Raw genomic sequence first — 25,531 nt, forward strand, 5'->3', positions numbered from 1 at the left:
CGGGGTGGGGTCGGCACCCCAGGCTGCTCACGCGCCTCCTTCCCCGTCACCCCCAGGTCTTCGACAGCCTGACGGCGGCCGAGCTGGTCTGCCTCGCGAGACACGTCCCGCTGCCCGGAGACCCGCAGGCCGAGTGCGCGGCAGCCTGGAGCCTTGGCGGTGGGCGCGTGGGCGTCTGGCTGGGCTGCGGGCGGGCCAGCAGCGGGCATCTGGCCAGCCTGGACCTGCACACGGAGGCGCTCACCTCCCAGGTCCTCCCTGACCCCACAAGGCCTGGCGGCGTGGGGGGGGGGGCGCCAGTTGGCGTGGGGGGCAGGGCCTCCTGACAGCAGGGTGCGTGCGCCCCACCATGGGCGTCTCGCCTCAGGACCCCGGGCTCTGAGCTTGGGGAGTACCTCTGAGAAAGGTCAAGCAGCCTGGGGGGGAGATGGGGGGCACTTGGCAAACGTGGAGTACCCAGAGGAGAGGGGGTGCAGCTCCTTGAGGGCCTTGGCGCTGGGGCGGCTTTGTGACGGGCATGTGTACCCCGAGACCGCTCCAGTGATGGGACAGACACGGAGGCCGCCAGGCCTGCCTTGGGCTGTCAGACGCACCCGGAGGGGACGGTCGTCAGCAGGGCAGGGCGGAGGGGCCGGCGGGTGGGAGGACCTCCCGGCAGAGGCCTCACGTGCATGTCTGTCCAGGAGGTGGCAGATAGCCAGGTCCTCTGCCTGGCCCTGGTGCCCCTGCCGGCCGACCAGGACGTCTGGGTTGTGTGCGGGACCCAGTCCGGGGCGCTCCTGGCTGTCAACGCCCAGGACGGGGAGAGGAGGCACGCCCTGGGGCGCATGACGGATGCCGTGACCTGCATGTGCTGCAAGGCCTTCTGCGGGCAGAGGTGCGGCCGGGCGGGGCAGTCCTTGGGGGGCTGGGGGAGACTGCGGGATGGGGGGCAGTAGGGGGCGGCAGGGGGCCACTGTGCAGGCTATGGGGGCGGGGCGGGGCCCCTGACCGCCCTCACGCACCCACTCAGCCGTGGCTTCCTACCTGTTTCCACCTGTCCTGGCGGTGGAGGCCCGGAGATCACTGTCCCTTGCCGGGGTGGCCGTGAGTGGCCATTCGTGCCCGCAGCCCCCAGCCCTGCCCTGGGGACCTCCCATCGCGCCTCCCCACACCTGGTTACAGCCCGTCTAAAGGCGCCAGTGGACTAACCCAAATGGGAGACACCCGGTGGCTGAACGAGTAACTGGTCACCTCGGTGGGCGCGCGCCGGGAGCCCTGGCCAGTGGCAGGTGTCTGCGCTGTCACCCCCAGGCAGCCCAGTGGAGGCTGTCCCTGCGCGCTGCTCTGATTAGGTTCAGGCCTAGATAGCACGTAGGAAGCCCAGGTGTTTGGCAGCTGAAGCCCACGCTCCGCTGGCGATGGCGGGGGGGAGGGGTGGTGTGCTTGGCATGTTGTCAGGGAGGAACTTCACTAGAGCCAGGGCTTGGGCAAGAGAGGCCGCTGGGGACGGGGCGGGGAGGAAGGGTCTGTCCGTCCAGAGGGCAGGGCCTTGAGGTGCTGGGGCGCAGGGGCCTGAGCCCTCTGAGCAACCCACTCTCCCCCAGAGGCTGGAGCAGGGACGTCTCTGGAGGGCCATGTGGGAAAGGGTGGCCGGCCCAGGCATGGACAGGCCTGGTCTGTGACACTGTCCGGGAGAGGGGGCGGGTCTCCCTTGAGGGGGCGGGGGGTGCGGCCTGTCTCTTGATTTTGCGACCCTCTGATCTCTTTCCTTCCCGCAGACAAAGCAGTTTTCTTTTGGTGGGAACGGCCGATGGCACCTTAGTGGTTTTTGAAGACCGAGCCGTCAAGGTAAAGGAGCACGCCGGTCGGTCGCGTCCTGCGGCCCTTGGTTTTCTGGGTGCCCGTCCCCAACCTGGTGTCCGGGGCCTCTGGGGCCAGAGCTGCTGCTCGCCCTTGTCCCCACCCCACGCGCCGTGAGCGCCCACGGCCCGGCGCCCCTCAGGGCTGGTCTTCTCTCTGTCCAGAGCCCGGGAGCCGCCCCTCTGCAGACAGTGACTCTGGGGGACGCCAGCACCCCCCTGCTGTGCTTGAGCGAATCCGCGAACTCAGCTGAACGGAACCTGGTGTGGGGAGGCTGCGGGACCAGGGTCTTCTCCCTTGGCCAGGACCTCTCCGTGCAGACGCTCATCGAGACCCGCACCAGGCAGCTGTGAGCCCCCCCCCGCTCCCCCACCAGCCAGCTGTGAGCCCCGCTCCCGTGGGGTCTCATGTCTGCCATCCCTGGGCGTCTCTGAGGATGCCTAGTGTGTGCTTGTGAGAGAGTAAACGTGCACTTAGAAAGCCCTGCAGCGCAGAAGCGATCGGTGGTCGCCATCCTGCCCGTGTCCGGGGGAGCACGGGCACCCGCGGCAGGCTGGCGTCCGCAGCAGCGGCCAGTGTGGGGCTTGGGCCAACCGGCCCCTCAGCCATCCGTGGCTCACATGGGGCAACTGCTGTTCACCTGCCTTTTCCAGTTAGCTTTTCATTAAACGTTTCTCAGCGTCGTTCACTCGGGTGAAGTGACTGTTTACAGTTGCATGAACGCAGTTTTTTCCTCATAACTTGGCTGGCCTGTGTTGATGCAAAGATCCCCTTGGCTTTAGTATCTGACGCCACTGCCTCCAGAATGAGTCTCAACACCTTGTGTTCTAAACCACTCGAGGCGTGAGGGGCCTGGTTCTAATTTTCCAAGCGTTCTTGACATTAAGGACTTTACTGCGACTGCGTGAACTTGCAGATGTTATATCTCAGAGACACGCAGATGCCTGGGATACCTGGACAGCGTAAAGTTCTGTCAAGAACCAGATGAAACAAGTTCAGTCTAAAACCAGAAGTACACACTGGTTTTCTCTCACCCCCGAGGGGAGCCCGAAAGACCCAGGGCAGCCAGTGGCTCATGCACTGCTGGTCAGCAGGCTGGGGTGCGGCCTTGTGCGGCCGGGAGCCTGGGGCTGAGCAGGAGGCGACCAAGGACTCCCCCACCCTCCAGGTTCTCCTACGGGGCATTCGGCGAGGCCAACGTCACAGCTGTGGTGGGGGACATGGTGCTCTACGTGGCCAAGCAGAGCAGCCCCTTCGTGGAGGTCTGGGACCAGAAGACCCGGAAGCTATGCCAGCTCGTGGACTGTGCCCACTGGTTAAGGTGCCGCCTCCGGTCTTCAAGCGTTTATGGGAAGCACATCTAGAATGGGGTGTGTGCGCCTCAGTGTGCAGCACAATTATTCTCACTCAGAACGTTGTTCACATGTGCATGTGATCAATTTCCCCGTAATTCACAAATAATTTCCCTTTGTAACTGGTGTTGGTGGAATGCTCGCAAAGCCGACTTCGTCTTCTTTAAATCGGGCAAATTCCTTTACTGGGTGGCAGGCTTTTTCTGAAAATTGTGTTTACCCAATTTATTTCAGAGTTTCTGAAAGTTCAGAGGCTGCCGCCTTTGATGATGTGTTCAGGCAGGAAACGTGGCCTCAGGGCCCGTGGCAGTGACGCCCTGTGTAGGATGGCGAGCCCCCCCAAACGCCCCCACCCAGCCCCTGCCTGGCGTGGGGGTCACCAGGCCGCCTTCTACTTGCAGGGAGGAGGCGGCACCAGGAAGCAAGGACTGCAGGCCCTCAGCCACCTACGTGGGGAGGGTGAAGGCGCTGTGTCTGCAGAAGAACACAGCCCTGTGGGTGGGCACCGGCGGAGGCTGCATCCTACTGCTGGACCTGTCCACGCATCGGCTCATCCGGCTCATCCGCGGTTTCTACGACTCCGTGCGGGTCATGGTGACCGCACAGCTGGGCAAGTCCCCAGGCTTCTTGCCTGGTCCCTCTCTCTTTTTAAAGATTACATGTTTACTTGTTTTTGTCTTCTTGCACAGTCGTTCATTTTTGTACAGTGACTGGTTTCTCCCCCAGGTGCGGCCCCCACGGTTTTTCTACCACCACAGCCCCCCAACTGTCACCCTGTCCCTTGAGCTCATCCCTCCTGTCTTCTGACCCCTCTCCTTCCCCTCCCCTACCATGTGCCTCAGACCTATGGTCAGCTGCCCTGGTTTGTCTTTGCCTTGACCTTTTGTTCCGTTTCTCTATATTGCACATATGGTTAAAACCATTGGTATTTATCTTTTTCCTTCTGGCTATTTCACTGAGCATCATTCCTTCCGGCTCCATCCATGTTGCTGCAAATGGCAAGAGCTTATACTTTTTGATGGCTGCGTAGTATTCCATTTTGTGTTTATAGACCACATCATTTTGATCCAGTCGCCTCTTTTTTGGGCATTTGGGTTGTTTCCGTATCTCAGCTGCTATAAATAGTGCTGCCATGAACACAGGAGGGCAGGTGTCCTTTTGGATTAATGTGTTTGTGTCCTTTGGGCAGATGCCTAGGAGTGGAGTCGCTGGGTCATAGGGTAGCTCCATTTGCAGTAGTTCGGGGACCCTCCACATGGCTTTCCACAGTGGCTGGGCCAGTCTGCAGTCCCTGTTCTCTGGAGATTTCAAGTCTGCTCTTCTAAAAATTTGTTCTCACTGTCCCATGTCCCTGGGGCTGTCTTGGCGGCTCTTGGCCTGAGCTCAGACTGGGAGCGGGTAGAGGAGTGGGTGCTCCCGTCCCCCAGGAATCAGCGGTGGAGTAGCTCTGAGCATTGGGGGGTCTTGCTTTCTCTTTCTCCTTTACACTTAAGGCACAAATGGGAACTCTATCACGTTGAGGTATTTTTGCTTTCAACAAAGAAATTACATATTGATTCTGATCCTAGTCTAGCATCTGTCCTTATGAAAGAATCCTGTTAAATAAACTCATGGTCCTGTGGCAGCACAGCCAGCACCACAGTCCACAGATGTGGCAGTTCAGGATGTTTTACTCAGGCTGTAATGTCGTCTTTTGTCTGGTTCCTGCTTTCCGGCTTTAGTGTGAAGAAACCCTAACAGCACACAAGTATGCTTTCTGCACACGTAATTCCCATTTCCTTGTTTTTTTGCCTGTGGTTTGGCTTAGAGAACAGCAGTGGTCTCGACACAGAGTCGATCGATCGCACAGTAGCAGTGCAGGGCTACGTCCTGTAGTTAAAGCGTCTGTACATTTAGAAATAAGGCGTAAATGTTTAGAGCCTGAAGAAAGTGCTGAATCGTTTCTCCAGGCTGTGCTGCGCTCCCCGCGCTGCGGCGCGGTGTGCCCTGCGGGTCCCTGGACACGGCGCGCACTCCACTGTGAGGGTGCTCCACAGTCCTCCCAGCGTCCTCCCACAGAGAGCGCCCCTCAGCGCACGCCCGCCTCCCCGCTGCCTGCCCGGGCCCGATTACCCTCAAGGGCTGCTCGGCCGCCCTCTGGCCTCGCCAGCCGCAGACCGGGGAAGCTCTGGTGTCCGGCCACAGGCCCCCCCCCCCCCCCCCGCGTGAGGCCACGGCCCCGCCAGCTCCCCGTGGGTGGCACGGAGCTCGGCTGTGGGTTTCTGCCCTCCCCGCTCCTGGAGTCGCGCGGCTGGGTCCGCACGTGCCTGTCCTCTCGCAGCGGCTCCCGGCCCTGGGGGGATCGCGGGGGTTGGGGGGCTCTCTGTCTGTGCCAGCTTCCACAAACACGGCTCGTGAGTTCTGACTATGGCAGGGGGTGCTGGAAGGACGCGGACCCGTTTTGCAGAAAGGTTTTCTCAGATTTCACGCAAGTAATAAAACCATAGAAGGAGACAAGAAGTTTTTAACTTAAAATGCTGGTCTTTTTGGAGGGGCTTTTTTTTTTTTTTACCATACACGAGATGTCTCCTGAAAGGAAGGACTTAAGTCCCCAGGATTTTATCTCTTGAAATGTGAACAACTATTTTTTTTTGTTTTAACAATTTACATTGTTTTAACAGAAAATTCCTGTTTGTTTTTTTTCATTTTTTGGGGTAAAGGAAGCTTTAAAAACGTCGTGCTGGTTTTGGGGTACACCCGGAAGAGTTCTGAGGGTTCGCAGCAGGAGAAAGGTAATGTTGACAGGACAGGCCCCTGACAGGCAGGTGTCCTGGCCACCCCGGCCCTGACGTGGGCCTCATGCCTGAAGCCTTGCTGGTTCTGGCTTCTTCGCAGCACAGATAATTCAGACACTCTAGAGTTAGGTTTCAGTAATTTCAGTGTTAACGTGTTTATTTTTTTCAGAGTAGCAACATCAGCCACCATTAATAGGGGAATAAGTGCGAATTAGCCCAAATTTAAACTAAATGTCCATATTTTCCTGTAAGTGACCAATACCCAGATGGTCTGATTCTGAACAGTGTCTGGAAAAACTCAGAGAATGAAATGTCTGGTTATTAAAAGGTCCACACGCCTTTTGAAGTGTTAGTATTTATTTTTCTGTAATGAGTTGCAAATGTTTCCAAATATAACCTGTTAAAAACAGCAGTAACTTAGTGCATTATTCCCTGTTTATGCCTGCATTTGTCTAAGGCAACTGCATATAAAACAACGAAATTGAAATAAAATAAAGGTGCTTTGTCACATCTTGGAAATCAATGCCACTTTTTATTTTTCAGAGCTTCAGTCTTGCGTGTCTGTCTGGGACATCAACCTCCCTCATGAAGTGCAGAACTTAGAAAAGCACATTGAAGTGAGGAACGAACTCGCTGAAAAAATGAGAGGGATCTCTGTGGACTGAGGGCTGCCGAGTCCGGCCTGCGGAGGAGAGTCTCTTCTTTTGTAAAATTTCTTTAAAAAATGTTTACATATGAAGGGTTTTCCACTCTTTGAAAAGATCGTGTGTTTATGAAGGAGTGTTAATATATTTTATTTTAAACATAAATGTCTCCAAACAGCTGCCAGCGGGAGTATATTTTAAGAGAGCTATTTATATACAGTATTTTAGTTCCCCGTAGGTCGGTTTCTTCTGCAGGTTCAGCAGTAGGATCTGAAAGGGGCTTACCTTGCAGGCCCGTCTCTGCTGCACTGTGGGCGCTTCTTGGCGCTGGCGGCGCCTTGGGGCCCGAGGCCAGCAGGGGGCGTGGGGCACAGCGTGCAGAGTGACCCTCAGAGGCAGGGGCTTCGGAGACCTGCCGGCTGTGGAGACCCTCGGTTTGGGGGCTCTTAGGTGTGTGTCGGGGCCTCCAGGTGTGGAGGCTTCAGTTTGCTGTTCGTGGTCCCGGCCTGCCTTGCACTGCAACACCTGCTCCCCAAAGGCGGCCCCTCGGCCCTGGTGTTCAGGCAGAGACCCTGTCCCCAGACCCTGTCGCACCCCCCCCCCCGCCACCCCTCCCCGGCATGGGGATGCACCTGCGTGGGGCTCCTGGCCAGGGGGCGTCAGGCCAGGACCCTGGTGCGCGCTGACCTGTGCGGAGCCCCACCCCCTGCTGTGGGGCCCCCTGCCGTGGCCCCCCCATCCCCGCCCCTGGGCCTGCTGGGCGCGTCCTCCGGAGCTGGAGAGGAGGCGGCTGCGGGTTCCTCCAACGTCCCCACTTTTCTACAAAAGACAATCATGGAGAAATCTGTAAATGAACATTGTATTTAAATGGAAAAATAAACATGTTGGAGCGTGTTTATGCATCGTGACATCGTGATGTGTCCTCGCGCTGGCCTGAGTGTCCTGGGGGAGGGGTCGGTGTCGTGGGTGACCATGGGGGGCGCTGGGGACAGGCAAGTGGGAGCTGGTTTCTGGGGTGCTGTGGGTTCTGCCGGGCCTGGCCCTGGACACTCGGGGCGCTGGGGGACGCTCCTCCGCCTCTGTTGGTTCCTGGGCCGCAGAATAAAGACAGACCCTGGAACTGCGGACTCAGCAGGCCACTTCATTTAGGATCAGACCCTGAAGTTAGCTGCAGCTTTAGAGCTTCCTGGGGAGGCCGAGGGGTTGGGGGTGTCGACAGGTGAAGAGCTGGGCCTTGTGGGGACCGGCAGACGCTGGGCCCGGGCTCGGGTGCGCGAGAGGGACCAGCCTGTCCCGAGCACACAGCCCCGGCGCGTCCGGGCGTCCTGGTGCGCCAGCCCCGGGGCTGTGCACCTGCACAGCCGCTTGGCAGGGGCTTCGGTGCCTCCCGCCCTGCTCACGGTGCTGACCCCGCACCCCGGGCCGGTCCTTGCCCTGAAGCCCCATCTGCTCTCCGGGACTGTGCCGCGGGCGCTGAAACCCCGGAGCGGACAGGACCTGCGGCGGCTGGTGTGGCAGATGCCACCGTCCTGCTGATTTCTGGGTTTGCAGAAATGTCGGGGTGTCTGCCAAGCATGAACTGGGGTTCGGGCTTGGTCGCCCCGGCCTGTGGCCTTGAGTGGGCGGCACGGGCAACCGGGGCGTGGTGGGGAGATGCCAGGGCCAGGACCCTAAGGCGGTGAGGGGCGCGGGGGGCAGCCGCCCAGTGGGGTCTGTGGGCGTTGGCGCATTTCTCCCGCTCCCTGCCCTGCCCGGGTCCAGACGGACACAGGCAAAGTCTGACTGTGACCCCAGGACATCACTCGGGGCCGCCCAGCCCCCTGCCCCCTGGGGAGTATGGGTGCTGCCCCCCTGGCGCCGGCCATGTGCGGCCCCCCTCCAGGAATGACCCAGACGGCCCTGCCTGTTGAATCGGCCCCGGGCGTTTGGGGTGCTCTTCCCAACGCTCCCCTTTCCTGGGCTCTTCTGCTTTCCCCTGCTAGTGCGGGGCAGAGCCAGCCTCACAGCCAGCAGCGGCCTGATTCTGTGGGTGCCTCCCCATCCCCCCATTTACCTGCCACCCAATCCCCTAGGCCCACCCCAGCGCCTGACCCCGCCCCAGACCCCTGCCCTGCCCTGTCCCCCTCCCTGCACCCCTACGCCCAGATCCCCACCCTGACACCCCGCCCCAGACCCCTCCTCCCCACGGCCGCGTGTCCCCCAGGAGACACCCACCCCCCTGCGCCCCTTCTTTGTTTCAGGACGGGGCGCCCTGCCCCGGGTGGCCGCGGGTGTGTCCCTCCATGTTTGCGCTTCTCGAGCCCGAGGACGTCCGGACTGACGGGCGCAGATGGCGCGTCCGTGGCTAATCCCCTGTTTGCCGAGGGCGGGGGGCCTGGCTGCCCGCTGGCCCGGTCGGGAGGGCGCGGGGTGGGGGGGGCGGGCCTGTCACCCAGGGCCATGAGGCCTATAAAGCGCGGCTGCCGCCGGGTCCCGCAGCCTGGCCGCCCTCGCCGCCATGAAGCCCGCCTGGCTGGGCCTGGCGGCCGCGCTCTGCACACTCTGCTCAGGTACCCGTGGCCGCGGCTCTGCCGCCCGTCCTCCCGCGCCGCGTCCTGCCGCCCTCGGGCCGGGCCAGAGCCGGTGTCCAGCCGCGGCCGCCGTCGGGCCGAGCACCGGGAGAGGGGCTGGGAGAGTCAGCGGAGGGGGCCGCGGCCGGGCCGCCCTGGGCCCTGTCCAGTTATGACGGCCCTGCGCGGCCGCCCCACCCGGGTCAGGGGTTTCCTGCGCCTGTTCTCGGGCGTGGCACGGCCTGAGGGCCAGGCCAGAAAATGGCCGGTGGGAAGTCCAGGTGCTGCCCCAGACGCGCTCATGCTGGGGGGCGAGTGTGAGTCTGGGGCTGTGGGACCCCCCTGGGCTGGGGGTGCCTGAGTGCGCCCCTGTCACACGGGAAGCAGCGCAGGCAACGCCGTCAGCCCAAGGGCTCTGGTGTCCTGGGATGCAGACGCGTATCCCGCTGACATCCCCCACTCACCCCTCCCAGCCCAGCCGGGTGCAGGCCCCGGAGGCTGCGCCCCAAAGTGGGCGCGGGACCGGCGCATCCTGCGGCCTCCCAGGAGCCATCTCCTGCCCCGGGGTGGCTGCCCTCTGGCAGAGAGTGGGGGAGCCGGTGCCCCACACACTGGATGTTGGGGGCTGCGGGCCCCGCAGGCCAGCGCAGATCAGGGAGAGGGGCTGCCCTCCGTCTTGTCCGCTGGTGTTTGCCCGGTGGAGGCGCAGCCTGGAGGCTTCCCATTGGAGCAGGACTCAGGGGACAAGCCCTGGCTCCTCGGCAAGGCGGCCACGTCCTAGGCAGGCAGCTCTGCCTCGCCCACGCAGGCCCCGGGTCTGGGGGCTGGAGGAGCGCTGCCTTCCTGCACCCCGGCGGCTCCTGTGCCCCCACGCTGCCCAGACCCTGGCTGAGGAGAGTCCCCGCCGAGCGGGGTCCAGACCCCAAGATCAGGCGAGGGCGGGGAGGACCGGTCAGCAGCCTGCCCCCGTCACAGGGGCTCCTCTTCCCTCTTCCCGCAGGTGTTAATGCGGCCAGAAGCGGCTCAGGTAAGCGGCCCCGATGTCTCTCACTGTGGCAGGGAGGATGGGGCAGTGTCCCAGGCCGGCCTGGAGGACGGGTCAGGGCTGCAGACGCTGCGACCTGCCGACACTGCGAGCTGCCCTGGCCGGTGTCTCTCACTTGCCTTCCCTGTGAGGCGCTGCTCTGGGGCGCCCTGTTGGCACAGGCAGTGGGGTTCCCGGTGCCACCTGCCCACGGCGCCCCCAGCGGGCCAGGAAGGGGTGGACATGGAGGCCTGCCCGGCGCCTGCAGGCCCAAGCCGTCCTGTGGGGTCTGCTGCGCCCTGGCTCCCACTTCACTTGCCTGTCTAATCTAAACACACCCCGGTGCCTGGGCCTGCCCGCCCCTCTGGGCAGCTGAGTCCTCCTCCAGAGGGGGCAGCGAGCTGGGCGTGCGGGGCTCGTCCCCGTTCTTGTTCCAGCCCCACCGCAGGCTCTGGTGTCGTGTCCACCCCTGTCCTCCTGGCTCATACCCAGGGGGTGCGGTTGCCAAGCGGCTGACAGGGCGAGGGTGCTGGAACGTGGCCGCCTGGCATGGAGGACGCCCTGGCGGGTAGCCCCGGGCCGGGGCCTGCTCTGTGTGGCCTGCGTTTGGCTTCTGCCCCTGCTTTCGTGCCCTGGTCCTCCCAATGATGCTCGGAGCCCACAGGCCTCTGCACACCCAGAGGCTTCCTGGGCCGAGCTCCAGGTGGGGCTTGTCCTCTGCCCCACCGCACACGGGCGTCCTGTGTCAGGGCTGGCTCTCAGTGGCTCTGTTTGCTGAGTGGTCTCACAAAGCAGGGCCTTGAGGGAGCCCGCCGCCTGTGGCTTGCCTGACCTGGAAAGGACCAGGCGCCTGCAGGCTCAGGCTTCCCCCACGGGGGCGGGCCCAGGTTTTCCTGACGCCCGGAAGCCTTAGAGTTCCTGCCCGGCAGGAGCCGGGAAGGGTGGAGCTGGTGAGGGGCCACTGGCGGTTTCCAGGAGACAGTCGGCTCTGAGTTGTGGCCCAGCTGGTGGGGCCGTGGGTGGCAGCGGCCCCGGTGCGGCGTGGACATGGGTGCGTTCTCTGATTCTCCGTGTTTCTATCTGGTAGCAGAAGAAGCCCCCGCAGGATTTGGCGGCACAGAATTTGGTGACTCCACCTCAAATCGAGATGAAGTAGATGCAGGCCCCTCTGGCCTGAGCGGATTCGGTGTGTTGGCTGGGAGTGGAGGGGCCGCCGCTGGCCCCGCTGCTGGCAGAGCAGGTACTGGAGCCTTGGTTCCTGCTTCAGTCGGAGACGTGGGCCCTCGGCCCCGGGGAGGACGCGGTCTGTTGGCCGAGAGGCCGTCAGTCACCTGTTCTTGAAGGACCTGCTGCTTCCTGCATAGGTCGGCGAGTGAAGAGGCGGCACTGGCAGGCTGGCTGCCTGGACGCCCTCTGCCTCTGTGACTTGCCCTCTGGAGGCCCCGCTCCTGGGCTTTGTGCAGGGAGCAGCCTTGGTGCCCTGGGGGCAGTTTTGAGATGCTGACTGTGAATGTCAGCTTTCACAGTCAGCATTTTAAATTCCCCTACACTCATTTGAAAAGGTTGTCTTGAAAAGAAGGCCAGAAAGAATGGGAGGGTCCGTTTATTCAGAATTGAAATCACAAAAGCTGTCAGGGCCTTTGTTCCTTGCTGATTAATGAACCAGCTTAGTGAGTTAAAGTGGTAACAGCTTGATTTTCCAGACTCACTTGGGTTTTGCCTTTGATTTTGGGCTTGGGACAGGAAGAAGCGTGGCCCTTGGCCCTCAGCGGGGGCTCTGCCTAGGGGGCCCCTGGGCGTGGCCTCAGGGCTCCAGTGGAGCGAGAAGAGGCCTCCTGTGTGCAGATCACTGGGCCCGGTGACTTGCTAAATTCAGCAGATGGCGCCAACAGCAGGGAGGCCGCGGGGCGGGGCCTCTCAGGGGCATGTGCTGGGCTGGGGCCTCAGGACACCGGGTCTGGACTGGAGAAGGTTGGGGGGAGGGTGGTGGGCTGCGGGACAGAGGGGGCCGCTGCCGGCCGGCTGGCGTAGGATCTCCAGCACACCTGACCCTGGTAAATTTGATCCTGCAGTTAAAACACTGGTGCTAGACGCACTCACAGTGAACTCGCTAACCAGAGGAGAGTAACTCAGGTCCATTTTGATGTTTCATCAGTTGGCAAATGGCCACCTGCTTGGGAATCCAGAGCAGAGGACGGAGAAGCTGCCTTTGGTTTTGGAGATGCTGCCGGGCGCGGGGGCGCGCAGTGCCCGCGACCCACACGGCTGGAGAGCAGGACTCGCAGGGGGCGCCAAGGGGTGGCTGTCCTGGGGTGGAGATATTTTTCTCACTTGTGCACAAACATTTTGAGTTGCTCGTTCTCAGCACACCCTGTGACCGGCATTTCACACCCTGCAGGCGGCGCTGGTGGGAAAGGTGGAAATTCAGTGGTCGGTGATGGTTCTGAAAACGTGCGAAGGAATGTGGGGGCCACTGGGCATCGGGGGTCTGGACCTGCTGACCGTGGAAGGGACGGCACTGTGGGCGGCGTGGCTGCCTGGACCAGCTCCAGGGACCCTGGATCCGGGGTCCGGGCCAGCTCAAGTACTCCACTCAGCGCAGTTGCATTTTAAGTATTTCTTGTCATAATTAATAGTAATTTGAAATTTCTTAGCCGGGAGGATCTGTTTTGGACTTGAGGGAAGTATCGTGCTGCTCTGACTTGGGACAGTCTGTTCTCACTGGGCCGTGTTGGCGGCCGCCGTCCAAGGCAGTGACACGTACGAGGAAATCTAGTCAATGGCTTTGGAGTTGACATTGGCTCCTGCGTGAGCAGAGAGGACTCTCAGGACGCATGCGTCTGTGTTCTCACGGCCACAGCCTGCGTCCTGCTGGTGTTCCCAGAGCAGAAGTGGGGAGCCAGGCTTTGGGGCATAGCAGAAAGCTCGTGAGGAAATGGGTGAAAGGCCTTTGCCCTGGGCCAGCTGGGGTTCTGGTCCAGCTCGAGGCCAAGCAGGCGGATCAGAGGGCTATAACCTGTGTTCAGCTCTGACCTCGTGGAGTCTGAGCTGGTTTCGAATGTTCCTCCTTATTTTATTAACGTGTTTGCTTCTCTGCTAGTAGAAAAGTCTTGGTCATCTTATTTTGAGCCTGGAGAAAGGACAGGAGACACTGAATTTGATTTTGGAGATTCTGGTTCAAATCGATTGGATGGCAGAGGCCTTAGTGAACACGGAGCGAAAGGTACCGGAGCCCCGGGGTCCAGTGTATGATGTTGGTTGTTTCTGTGCTGGAAACACCGGTCACAGAATGCACTGAACATTGTCTGGTGAGGGTGTTGCGTGCGGGTCAACATGCTGGAGACGATTTTGGAAATTAAGGGTTTTGGGCTCGGCGCCAGTGAGGAGGCCTGGGCCAGCTGACCACAGGCAGGCCATGTCTGGGCTGGCCAGGCCCAGTGCTGGGAGCCAGGCGGCCTGCCGACCAGGTCTGGGTCCATTTGGAACGGGCTTCCAGCTCTGCCATTGTTTAAGTAATGTCCTCGTGTTCCCATTAGAGGAGAGCATCTGGCTCTCCAGCGTCAGCGTTGGAGACGGAGCTGAGTTTGAGTTTGGAGGTGCTGGTTCGCGTGGGCTCCCCGGTGCTGGCCCTGGCCGCTCAGGCCTGGCATGGAGGCGAGAGGGCAGCCCGGGAGCAGGGGCCGAGCACCCCGGCGGAGGCTCTGCAGGCGCAGCCCGTGGCGAGGGCCCGCCGGGCCTGCCGGAGCTGGGAGGCAGTGGCAGGAAGCGCCGCGGTGGATCTGCCCGGGCCGGGGGAGCGAGTCCTGTGTATCCTATCCCGGGCGCTGTTGCCAAAAGACCCAAACGATGGGCCTATTTCCTTTAATCACACTTGGTTTTCCACCAGGCGCGAAGGTGTGGTCTCCCGGTCCTGGCAGTGGAGGCAGGAAGGGCACAGTTGGACCCCACGGGCTCGGGGCCACCAGCCCGAGCAGCGCAGGTACCTGTGGCCTGGCCAGGGTTCCCGGCAGGCACCGTGTCCGGGGAACAGAGTCGTGTCTGCTGGTTAGCAAGTGAGGACCCCGAGATAAATCTTAAAGGACAGGAATCACGAACCTCCTGTTTGCAAAAGCAGCCAAGCTCGGCAGTGGTGTGCGGGCCCCTGTGCCGGGCATGGATGGCCTGGCCCCCATGCTGGCCGTGTGGGGCTCCCCATGCCGGGCGTGGACGGCCTGGCCCCCGCAGCATGCAACCGTCACCTACTGCAGTTTTGCGTGCGCGGCTGAGGGTGCAGGCGGGACTCATGGGGTCCAGCTGTTACGCTGAGCCTGGGCCTGGCGCCTCAGCTGTTTGCAGGTTCAGGTCGTCCTCTCTGAGAACCTCCTCAAGTGGAAACACCAGGCTGTGCAGTCTTGGAGGCGAGCGTTGCTCTAATCTGATCAGCTACACCAGGGGCCGCCCATGCCAGGCCCTGCGGGCGCCAGGCCAGAGCCAGCCTCCGGGCAGGGGTCTGGGAAACACCCTGGTTCGTGTTTCAACCCAACCTCAGGATGAAAACTCTTGTTCAGTTAAGCGTGAGCAGCAAGGCCCTGCCGGGAGTCCGTCTGCCTGAGCTGCTCAAGCTTCCGGCCACTGTCTGTCGGGTGAGGCTCGGACGGGAGAGCAAGAACCGAGCCGGGGTCACTCTCAGCCTTTGGGCATCAGCTTTGAGGTCAGCGCTTCCTGGAAGGAGGAAATCGGAAATCGCTGGTTCTTCTGGCCCTGACTTGTGGTCGAGACCGAGGCTGGAGAGCCTGGGGTCAGCCCGCTCCGGGCCGCAGGCCTGCTCTGGGCTGCTGGAGGGGACTTGCCCTCCCTGGCCAAGGGTGGCCGGGACTCCAGACGGTGTGTTCGGGCGTCAGCTCTGGGCTTCAGGACAAGCCAGGGAGGTGTCTGTGAGCCGGTGCCTGGGCCCCCGGCCCGCTCCCCGAGCCCCAGGGGACCCGGATCCCCCAGACCTGAAGCGACTCCGAGTGGGGCTGTCTGGCGGGGGCGGGTGGGGCCTGAGCCGGGTCCCCGAGAGTCCTCGGCTGTGGCTCCGCCTGGCTGGCCCGGGCCCCGCGTGAGCCGGTCCCCCAGCATCCCTTGCGGCTCTGGCCCGCCGGGCCCGCTGCCCGGCCCTCTCCATCCCGTTTTAAGATGCTTTTTCTCTTTTTCACCCCACTGAGTCACCCCCAGACAGAGCCTGATCGTTCTGTTCCGTTTTGAATGAGGTGCTGCTGGCTCCTCCCACGCAGAGCCCAGGGAGGAGCAGGGTGTTGAGGAGAGTTAGATTCTGTGTTTCTCTGAAGCCAAAGGTTCTTTTGTCTATTGATTTACTAGGACTCGACGTTACTACGTGTTTTTCATGTTAAAGTGACATGAAACAATTTGTATGCAGGAGAGGCTCCATCACATTTCAAGAGAAACAGAATAAAACAGTGCAGTTTCCTGGAGTTTCTTTTATTTTTTAAATATTTACTCATTTATGCACACAAGAGCTGGGGTGCAGGCCAGAGGTGCGGGGGGTGAGAGGAGTCACCAGAGACAGAGCGGGGAACAGAGCAGGTGGATCCACTGAAACCCACTGCTGAGGGGAGCAGCGGGGAGACAGGAGGGTCTGCCGTGCCCTGTGGGTAGCTCCCTGGCTGGGATCGCACTCCGGCCGCTGTGGCTGGCGATGGCTTGATAGCACCCAGACTTAACCCCTGTGCCACTGGGGAGGCCTCCTTGATTGTTTTCGTTGAGCTGCTTTTAGACAAGTAATGCCTGCAGCGGGTGGCACCTGCGGACACAGCAGACAGCAGGGGAAGGGTGGATAAGGCTCCCTCGCAGCCTGGGCTTCTCTCTTGCCGCCCAGCCCGCACTCTGGGCCATTCCCGGAGTCCACCCGGTCGCTTGGCTTCACAAAGGGCCTTAAAAATGGCCAACTGTGGGAGCCAAGGCTTGGGGGCTCGCACTGTCCCTGCAATCGGGAGAATTGCATTTTCTTTGTGTGTCCATCACCGAATCATTGGTGCACATGGAGGCACTTGGATGAAACTTGCCTCGAGCCCATGGGTGAGGCTTGGGGCGAAATGGGTTGGGAGTGCTGCTGGGGTGCAGACACTGCCCTGGAGGGGGCGAGATGGCTGTGCTGGGGCCTCTGTGGCCATGGGGCCCTGCCCAGCTGTGGGAACACAGGCACCCCTGGCCTAGCCTCCACCCTTGGGGTCTGCGGACGTGAAGCCGCCTGTGCCCACTGTGACATGGCTGTGCCTTGTGCCCCGCAGGCTCCCACATTCCGGAGGCGACTCCCAAGTACTCGGAGACAGACACCATTGTGGGTGAGTGGAGCCGTTGCCTTGCAGGGCGCGCAGACCAGGGCCGGCCCATGCTGAATCCGTCAGCTGGGCCTCCTACCGCCTGGCAGTACGTCTTGCTCTGACCCTCTCCTGAGATACACCCCAGACATGTCCACATGAGGTCGGTTTGGAGGTGCTGGGTCCCGAGAGTGGCTGCAAGGTTCACTCTGGGGAAGGCCTCCCCAGAGCCCCCCTTTTGGCGGCACCAGCGAGTTCCCAGGTGACAGAGACGCTGGTTGTGTCCAGAGGGCAGGTTTGTTACAAGAGGGAGGGAGAGCAAAGGGCACTTGCATGGACACAGCGGGCAGCGAGGCAGCACGAGAGGGATGGATTTGCTGAGAGAGGCCTGCGTGGTCACAGGGGGCAGCCTGGGGGAGCCTCCCCAGCTGAGGGGTCAGTGAGGAGAAGCCCCGGCATGGCCACTGGTCCCAACAGGCAGGAGGCTGCTGCCCCGTGGAGGGACAGAGTTGGCAGCGGGGGTCTGACATGGGTCTAGGCGACCAGCGGCAGCAGCCTGTGCTAACTACAGTGCCCTCCCACCCACAGGCGAGGCGTCCACGTGGGGCAGCGGCTCCTACAAGGCCTTCGACGGCCACATCTTCTCCTTCCAGTCCTCCTGCCCCTACACCTTCTGCCGCCACTGCGTGGAGTCGGGTGGGGACTTTGATGTGGAACTTCGGCGCAGCCCTGGCGGCGCCATCGAGAAGACGCGGGTCACCATTGATGGCAACGACATCTCCATCCTTGGAGACCTCGTCGTGGTGAACGGGGAGAGGTGAGTGTGGGCGGGCAAGGCCGGCAAGCGGGAGGGAGGGCCGAGGTCACCCTGTGCCCCGCCCCCGCGCTGGACGCTCCGTGGCTGTGACCTCCGGCTGAGGTTTGGGGCGTGGGTCCCACGCGGGCAGGGCGGCCTCTGCCAGGCTGTTTCGAGGGCCCAGATGCAGGTGGTGTGTGTCCGGCGGCGGCTCCTGCACAGAGACGATCATGTGTGTGCCAGGAAGTGCACACGGGCTACAGCGACGGGCTCGGGCCGTTGTGTTTGGAAATTGCCGCCGCGGTGACGGGGTGGGGGGCCTCGCCGGCGACCCCAGGGCCAGCGCCTTTGCTGTGGGTTTCACTTGAGATTTTTCAAGTCGTCTGATCACGTTCACCGTTTTTCTCTCATTCGTTTCTCTAAAGCCTCAAGTATTTATTCATCGCTCCTCACAAGCCTTCAGTATCAGAAAAAAGTCATTCTGCTTCTTCTTCAGAAATTATTAAAACAGGAAGCCTGGGCTGCTATCCCTCGTCAGGCCGCGCTGGCTGCGGCACGTGGGCTGGGCGCGGCTGGGCTGACCCGCTGTGCTCTGCTCCGCAGAGTCCAGCTCCCCTACACCAACAAGCTGATCCACATCCGGACGCTTGGGGAGTACAAGGTCCTGAGCAGCCGCCGCGGGACCCTCACACTGATGTGGGACAGAAACAGCAAGCTCTCGGTAGGCCCAGCGTGAGGCCCGCATGTGGGGCTCGGTGCCTGTGCGTCCAGCCCCATGCGTCCAGCCCTCTGCGTCCAGCCCTGTGCATCCAGCCCTGTGCGTCCAGCCCCGTACGTCCAGCCCACTGCGACCATCCCCTTGCATCCAGCCCTGTGTGTCCAGCCCCATGCATCCAGCCGTAAACACAGGAGCTGTCAGGGACACTGCGGCTGCGGCTTCGCAAAGGCCCCTGCCGCTGCCCGCTGCGTCGCTCAGTGTCCAAAGTGCCAGAAAGGCCATGCTGTTGTCAGGCTGCTGTCCAGCCGACAGGCTTGGGGTGTTGGGAGAAGGTGTGGCCCCGCCCAGCAGGAGGGCTCTGGGGACCCCCAGCCCAGAGGCAGGTGCCCCTCCGGCCTGCACCCACCCGGCCCTCTCTCTCCCCCAGCTCACTCTGCACAAGCAGTACGAGACCTGCGGCCTCTGTGGCAGCTTCGGCAGCGCGCCAGGTGAGGCTCTGGGCACTGGATGATCCACACTCGCCTGAAGAAAGAGAAACTGTGGACAGAGCCCCAGGCCAGTCTGGAGGCCGCGCGGGAGCTGGGACCTGACCAAGCACCTCTTCCTTTCAGGGAACATCTCCGAGCACCTGGCCGCCAGCAGGATCCCTGGGGACTGCCCGGAAGCCGTGGCCAGGACCCATGAGGTCTGCGCGGACGGGGTGCAGGTAAGGTGCCACCGGCCTGGCCGCCTCTCTGGGCCTCACACTTTGCACTGGAGCCCCGCAGACCTGGGCCCACGTGTCTCCACTCCACCCCCATGCCCGTCACATCCGGGCCTCCCAGCCTGCGCTGACCATGCAGAGACTGCGCACTGGCCCCCAAACCTCGGCCCGCACCCTAGGTGAGCAGCTGAGTTGTGTCCTGGTGACACCCTGTGGGCTCTGTGCGCCGCCGCTGAGGGCTGGCGCCGGGGCCTGGGGGGATGGCACCCTCCCTTCCGGCTCTGCTCAGAGCCAGCTGCCCGGGGCTTGTGGACACTGTGGGCCTGCTGGGCCCCTGGGGGCGTCACCCCAGAGCCACCTTGTCGCTCCCAGCAAAGCAGACGGAGAGGCTCCCAGGAGACCCCTTGCCCTGAGGCCTGGCCTGTGCCCCGGGCTGGCAGGGAGACCCCCACCGGCCCCTTTGCTCCCGTCACCTGATGGAGATGAGGCCTGGGGTGACGCAGCCTCGCATCCTGGTGTGCGGTGGGCGGCATGTCCTCCTGGCTGGCCGGTTTCAGTGGCGCGGATATGTGACGGGCACCCCAGGGCCCTGCAGAGCCCAGAGCCTATGCCCTGGCCAGAGGCCCCGGCCTGCCCGCTAGGGCCAGCACCTGTGTGGACGGCTGTGGGGCTCGGAGAGCAGGGTCCTTGGGTCCTCCCTGAGCTCCCCATTCCGTGGTGCCAGTGGGGTCCAGCTCTGTTCAGGAGAATGGGCTCCCGCAGGGGCGCTGGCCCCACACCACGGCGGGGAGAGCTGCAGCGGCCCTGTGTCCCATCGTCATGGGGGCTCGTCCTGCACCGCTGGCTTCTGTTGACTGACCAGGGGGTTCCTCAGCCCCCGAGGCCCCTGCGATCTGGGCTTCGAAGGATGCGGGGTGACAGCTCGGTGGGCGGCGCCGACGGAGGGATTTCTCCCCTGGCGCGGCAGAGTGGGACTTTGGGGCCACGCGGGGAACTGGCTTGACTTGCTCAGTAGGGCCTGAGGCTTCGCGGGCCCTGGGTCTCCTGTGCGCTGGGTCCCTCCCGTCGCTGCTCCTCCCCCGAGCGTCCCCCCTCCCCCGCTTCCTGCGGGGCTGACGTGCCTGCTTTGCCCGCAGCACTGTGACAAGATGATCCGCGACTACTTCGAGCAGTGCGGGAAGGTGGGCCCGCTGGCCCGGGACTACCAGGCGGTCTGCGTGGACGAGTACTGCCGGGCCCAGGGCCGCGCCTCCGCCTGCGCCACCTTCTCCGAGCTGTCCCGGCTGTGCGCGGCCGACGGCCCCGGCGCCTTCGAGGCCTGGCGCGAGGACCCCGAGGTGTTCTGCGGTAGGTCCCGAGGGTGCGCTTCTCTCAGACACGGTCCTGCCGTGAGAGGGGAGGAAGCCAGGCCCTGGGGTGGGGGGCAGCCCCAGTCGGGTGGGAGCTCAGCAGGGTGGAGCCCCCCCCCACCCCAGGCCAGAGCAGCAGAACGCCGAGAAGCCTCCACAGGAACGTGGAGGAGCCCCTGGCGTGGTGACGAGGACTGAGCTAGTCCTTCCCAAGCTGAGTCGGCACTGGGTGTGAGCTCCACGCAGTGCAGAGCCCTGGCCCTGGCATGTTCCGTGCGCGGTCCCCACATCCCAGGCCAGGGGACGTCGTGGCGCCTGCATCCTCCACGCTGCTGTGAGGGCGGCGGTGGGGCTCAGCAGGAGGGCGGTGCAGTTGCCTGAGGAGCCCCCCCCAACCCCTCACCCCTGCTCCCATGTCCCTGCCCCGTGCCTCTGCCCCTGACCCCGTGCCCCTGCGTCTCTGTTTCTGCAGAAAAGCCCCTCTGCCCCGAGGGACACGTCTACAGGGAGTGTGTGCCGGCAAACCCTGCCACCTGCTCCAACGTGGCCCCCTTCCAGGACAGCGAGTGCGTGAGTGGCTGCACCTGCCCGGAAGGTACTGCATCTTGGCTCTTCCCAGGAATGGCACGGCCCCTGGGACGGCCCCAATCACATGCGTGGGCGCCCCCTGCTGTCCCATGGTCCCGCTGGACGCTGCCTGTCCCCCCCCCCGGGAAGGGACTGAGGCATCCCCGGGCCAGGGCAGGCGTTGACCACGGTGCCACCCGCAGGTTACCTGCTGGATGACGTTGGAGACAAGGGCGGCTGCGTGCTGAAGGCAGAGTGTCCTTGCGAGGCCGGCGGGAAGGTGTACCAGACAGGGGATGTCCGTGAGGGGCCCTGCGGCTCCCAGTGGTACGTGGGTGGCCTGTCTGCCATCCCCCGGCAGCTCTGTGGCCTGGTCATGCTGTTCTTTCTCTCGCTTGATTTACTTCCTCCATCCACCCTGCGGCTCAGGAGTCAGAGCAGCCTCGTCACGGTTTCTGCCAACCTTCCATCCCAGGTGCCCTTGCACAGGACGCCAGCTTCGTGTGTCCTGACGGGCACCAGACGCGGTCACCAGCCAGCCCCGGGCCTGGGAGGACAGGCAGCAGCTAGAGAGCCGGGGCCGCAGGGCAGCTGCCCAGCGAGTGGTCACACGTGGCCCAGCTCTCCGCGCCCCCCACCTGGCCGTTGGCCCTAGTGCAGGCGGTGGCAACTGCCTCAGGGTGGTCCTGGGGTGCCCGTGGCCTGCTGAGTCAGAGCAGTGTCTTCCTCCCTCTGTGCCCCACACCGTCGCAGTGGCCGCACCTGGCTCCCCCGCGACGCTGCGTCTGCAAGGAGGGTCTCTAGGCAGCCGCTGTGTGCTCCTCCCCACACGCTGGGACGGTCAGTGGGGACAGGAGGTCAGTCACAAGCCGAGGAATGGCTGCCATGACCTGTGGGGTACGGCGCCGCCTGCAGAGGCTGGCCCAGGCTGGATGCAGCTGCAGGTACCAGAGGCTGCGCGCAGGGACTCGTTCTCTAAGAAGGCGAAAGTCAGAGCCGCGGAATCCGTGCTGACCGCGTCTCCTGGGTCACTCCCGCTCTCTGGCCCTCGTCCTGCTGCGCAGTGCCAGTGTGCAGGTCCATGCGAGATTTCACGGTGACTCTTCTAGGTGCCTTTTGGCGTCTGGGACGTGGTGTTTGAAACCGTAGCCCCCGCTGACCTGAGGCCTTGTACAGAGCTGGCGGGCGGCGGGGACAGCCGTCCAGCAGAGTGTCAGGACTCGCTCCGTCCAGCCTCTGGCTCCTGTGCTCAGGCTATTTACTTCGCGCCAGGAAGAGCCTGCCTGGCCCCCTAATGTAGCCGTTGTGTCTCCCCAGCACCTGCCAGGAAGCCAAGTGGTCGTGCACTGAGGCACGGTGCCCCGGGAGGTGCAAGGTGGAAGGAAGCTCGCTCACCACCTTCGATGGGGTCAAGTACAGCCACCCGGGGAACTGCCACTTCCTGGCCATCCACGTGCGTAGCCGCCCCCTTCGCGCTTCCCGCAGGCCCAGTCCTTGCCATTAGCACCTGCTTTAAAAACGGGTCACAAACAGCTCCTCATTCCTGGCACACGTGTGGCGAGCCCTGCCAGCCCGTCCTGCTGTGCCCGAGCTGCCCAGCGGGCAGAACACACAGCCCCGCGTCCACTGGGGAGTCTCCCGCGTCGCCTGCTCGCCTGCTCCCCAGCCCCTCTTCCCCTCACAAGGCGCCCCCACCCACCAGCCCCCCCTTATGTCTGTGTCCAGCTCTGAGGATGCAGATGGGCATCGGTGGGGCCTCGCCTTCCTGTGAGACTCTTTTCAGAAAAAAGAGAGACCCCTCAATACTGCCAGCCTGGCCACAGGCCCACCCTGTAACCTGGGTGGCGGCTGCCCGGGCGGCGCTTGGCCCTTGGCCGGGACTGTCCATCTCCCCTCCTGGCAGGAACCCAGCGCGTAGGGTTGCCCATCCTCGTGCTGGTCAGCGTCCAGTGCCTAAGAGTCCGGCCACTGCCAGCACGTTCTCGTGTTCCTCTTGGCTTCTCAGGCGGCTGGTGCCGGGCATGTGGCCCGCAGGAGGGCGACCCAGCTTGTGGGGAGAGTGGGTGGGCAGTGGCGGGTGCAGGGCAGTGCTCGCCTGAGCCGCGCAGACGCTGGCCTGGAGCAGGAGCGGCAGCGCCTCGGCCCGCAGTCCATGGCAAAGCGCCTTTCCCAGGCGGAGAAGCTGAGCTGGGAGGGAGGTGGTGCTGAGGAGCCTCCTCTGAGGGTTCCCTGCAGGGGTCGCGCCGCCCAGATGCCCTGCGGCCCCGTCCCTCCCACCCCCCACTGGACCAGCGGACCTGCATCCAGTTCCAGAAGCACTGGCTACCCCGCATGCACGAGTCGCACTTGGGGTGTGGCGCAGTGTCTGCCGTCACTGAGCCCTCAGCCAAGTGCAGTGCGTGTCCCTGACAGGACGAGGACTGGTCCGTCACCGTGGAGCTCCGCCCATGCCCCAGCGGCCAGTCTGGGACCTGCCTGACCAGCGTGGCGCTGCTCTTGAACTCGGTGAGTGACCAGCTGCTGTGCTGCTCAGACCACGCCCAGCCGGGGCTGCTCAGACTCAGAACCCCGGTGGTGGAGACAGCCGTCTGGGTGAGGGCCTGGGTGCGAGTGACGCTGCCGGGTCCGCAGGATGCTCGGCACGTGCAGGGTGCCAGAGGCCTCAGCGCACCGCCCCCTGCACCCCCTGGCCGGGCAGAGGCGACTTCGCTTGCTTATACTTTCTGCAGTTGGAACGGACACCGCAGCCAGAAAAGGCCTGCGTGGGGCGGTTAGCCGTGCCGGCCGGGAGCTTTCGGGTCTCGAGTTCCCTGTCTGCAAATCAGGGCTAAAGATTCCTTTGGGGTCTTCTCCAAAGCACTGTGCTGGGAAGCAAGTACGGCAAAAGCTTTAGGAATGTTCTGCGTTGCGGACATTTGTACGTGAACTGAATAAAACTGTGCGTCTCTGGCACACCAGCTTGGGCCCACGTCACACTAAGGGGAGTTCGTTTCCCACATTCAGGTGAATTAACCATGTGCTTTAAATATTAGTCCGTTTCAGTCGACAAATACGTATTCAATAATGACGGGACCGTCACGAATGACAACATCAGAAATCAAAGTTACTACTATTCAGGTAGGTTTGGTAATGACACTAAAAGTAGATGTCATTTGTTTTTATTTTTATTTAGTTTTAAAGATTTTATGCATGCAAGAACTAGGGTGCAGGTCAGAGGTGTGTGGGGGGGAGAGGACTCCCCAGAGACAGAGTGGGGAGCAGAACGGGGGGGTCCACTGAAATCCACTGCTGAGGGGAGCAGCGGGGAGACAGGAGAGGTCTGCTGCGCCCTGTGGGTCACTCCCTGGCTGGGGAGCAAACTCAGGCTGTAGTGGCTGGTGATGGCTTCATAGTGCTGAGACTTAGCCACTGCGCCCCCAGGGAGGCCCAATTTGCTCAATTTTTAAAGGTATTAAGTGTCTCTGTTATTAGCAGATTGCATTGAAGCATTTTAATCACTGCTCTTAATGTGGCACTTTTGCAGACAAATTACAGATCTTCAGAGTGTCTTCCTCGTACCTGCAAGTGGAGACACACTTCCACGTGAAGATGCAGATCCAGACGGTCCCCGTCATGCAGCTCTACCTGTCCATGCCCCCCGGCCGGTTCACGGACACAGTCGGTGGGTGCCGCCCTCCCCGCCCCGGCCCGGCCCGTGGTCACTGCATGTCAGCCATAAAAGTACTCGTGTAACCTCCCGAACATGCGGTGGCCACGTCACTCCAACCTGCTTTCTATTGGAAAAAGTTCTATTGCAAAAAATGGTCTTCAACACTTTACACCTTGTGAGATTTTTCAATCAGGGTATTCAGTGAGTTGGGATTTATGTTGTATATCACGTAGCTAAGGCTTTGTGCTTAGCACAAAAAGGGCTAAGATGCACTTTTTTTTTTAAAGATTTATCTTTTATTTATTTATACAAGCACTGGGTACAGTCAGAAGGGCGGGAGGGTGAGAGAATTCACCGAGCCAGAGCAGGGAGCAGAGCAGGCAGAAGGACCAAAGTACACTGCTGAGGGGAGCAGTGGGTGGCAGGAGGGGTCTGCGCGCCATGTGGGACCCTCCTCCGGTGGCCGGGGAGCAGCCAGGGATCGAACCGGTGCTGCAGAGGCTGCGGGCAGCTTCGCAACCCAGCGCTCAACTGCTGTGCCACCGGGGAGGCCCCTAAGATGCACTTTTATTTAAAAGCCTTGTTGTCAGTCCCAGCCATGTCACTGCTCATCTTCTGGGCCCTCTGGTGTGAGGTGGCTGCCATAGATATCAGTTCTCATGGCTGCTGCTGGGCGTCGTGCCAACAAAGCAACCACGGCAGCCGGAGGCGACCAAGCCTTTGCAGCAACCCACTACCTGGGAAGGTGACTTGTATGCTCCCAGGGATGAGGATGACTCAGGGCAGGAGGGCGCAGATAAGGGCCCACTGAGCGCAGGGCATGTGGTCACATAAATGCCGTCATCAGCCTCTCCTCCTTGGAGCAGGTGTGGATATAGCAGAGACAGGAGCAGCACAGGCTGGGGCCAGGGATGTGAAAAAAAAATGGGCATTAATTCGTGGTGTCAGGAAACAGCACTTTATGTGTAAAGAGTGACCAGCGCATGCTCTGGGGCCGCTTCCTCGGGCTTTGATTGGATCAAAGATCCGGGGGGCTGGACACCCCCTCAGCGCCGAGGCACCATTGAGCGCCGTGTGCTCCTCAGGGCTCTGCGGCTCCTACAACAACAGAGCCGAGGACGACTTCATGTCCAGCCAGAACATTCTGGAGAAGATGTCCCAGGCCTTTGCTGACTCCTGGGAAATGATGCCCTGCCAGAGAGCAAGCCCTGCCTCCTGCATCAGCATAGAGAAAGGTATGGCCAAGGGCGCTGGTCGGGCACTCT

The 25,531-nt window shown here is 62.3% G+C and overlaps 2 protein-coding genes across 2 annotated transcripts in view; both read left to right on the forward strand.

Moving 5' to 3' along the window:
- The window catches only part of LRRK2 (leucine rich repeat kinase 2), a 43,689-nt gene extending 38,500 nt beyond the window's left edge, over positions 1–5,189 (forward strand). Inside the window, exons 44-49 of the mRNA XM_054696796.1 lie at positions 57–251; positions 684–877; positions 1,761–1,830; positions 2,007–2,191; positions 3,011–3,163; positions 3,596–5,189. Of these exons, the coding sequence (XP_054552771.1) occupies positions 57–251; positions 684–877; positions 1,761–1,830; positions 2,007–2,191; positions 3,011–3,163; positions 3,596–4,001 (1,203 nt within the window). The 3' untranslated portion in view covers positions 4,002–5,189. The remainder of the gene's footprint in view (positions 1–56; positions 252–683; positions 878–1,760; positions 1,831–2,006; positions 2,192–3,010; positions 3,164–3,595) is intronic.
- Positions 5,190–11,179: 5,990 nt separating this feature from the next.
- The window catches only part of LOC119247122 (uncharacterized), a 49,914-nt gene continuing 35,562 nt past the window's right edge, over positions 11,180–25,531 (forward strand). Inside the window, exons 1-14 of the mRNA XM_037513335.2 lie at positions 11,180–11,236; positions 16,455–16,508; positions 17,073–17,301; positions 17,884–18,001; positions 18,426–18,486; positions 18,610–18,704; positions 19,838–20,048; positions 20,523–20,645; positions 20,821–20,944; positions 21,935–22,070; positions 23,030–23,122; positions 23,650–23,734; positions 24,141–24,278; positions 25,352–25,501. Coding sequence (XP_037369232.1) covers positions 11,233–11,236; positions 16,455–16,508; positions 17,073–17,301; positions 17,884–18,001; positions 18,426–18,486; positions 18,610–18,704; positions 19,838–20,048; positions 20,523–20,645; positions 20,821–20,944; positions 21,935–22,070; positions 23,030–23,122; positions 23,650–23,734; positions 24,141–24,278; positions 25,352–25,501 — 1,621 coding nt within the window. The 5' untranslated portion in view covers positions 11,180–11,232. The remainder of the gene's footprint in view (positions 11,237–16,454; positions 16,509–17,072; positions 17,302–17,883; positions 18,002–18,425; positions 18,487–18,609; positions 18,705–19,837; positions 20,049–20,522; positions 20,646–20,820; positions 20,945–21,934; positions 22,071–23,029; positions 23,123–23,649; positions 23,735–24,140; positions 24,279–25,351; positions 25,502–25,531) is intronic.

The sequence above is a fragment of the Talpa occidentalis genome, unplaced genomic scaffold (assembly GCF_014898055.3).
Source record: "Talpa occidentalis isolate TD23 unplaced genomic scaffold, MPIMG_talOcc4v2.1 talOcc4.16, whole genome shotgun sequence".
Lineage (NCBI taxonomy): Eukaryota > Metazoa > Chordata > Mammalia > Eulipotyphla > Talpidae > Talpa > Talpa occidentalis.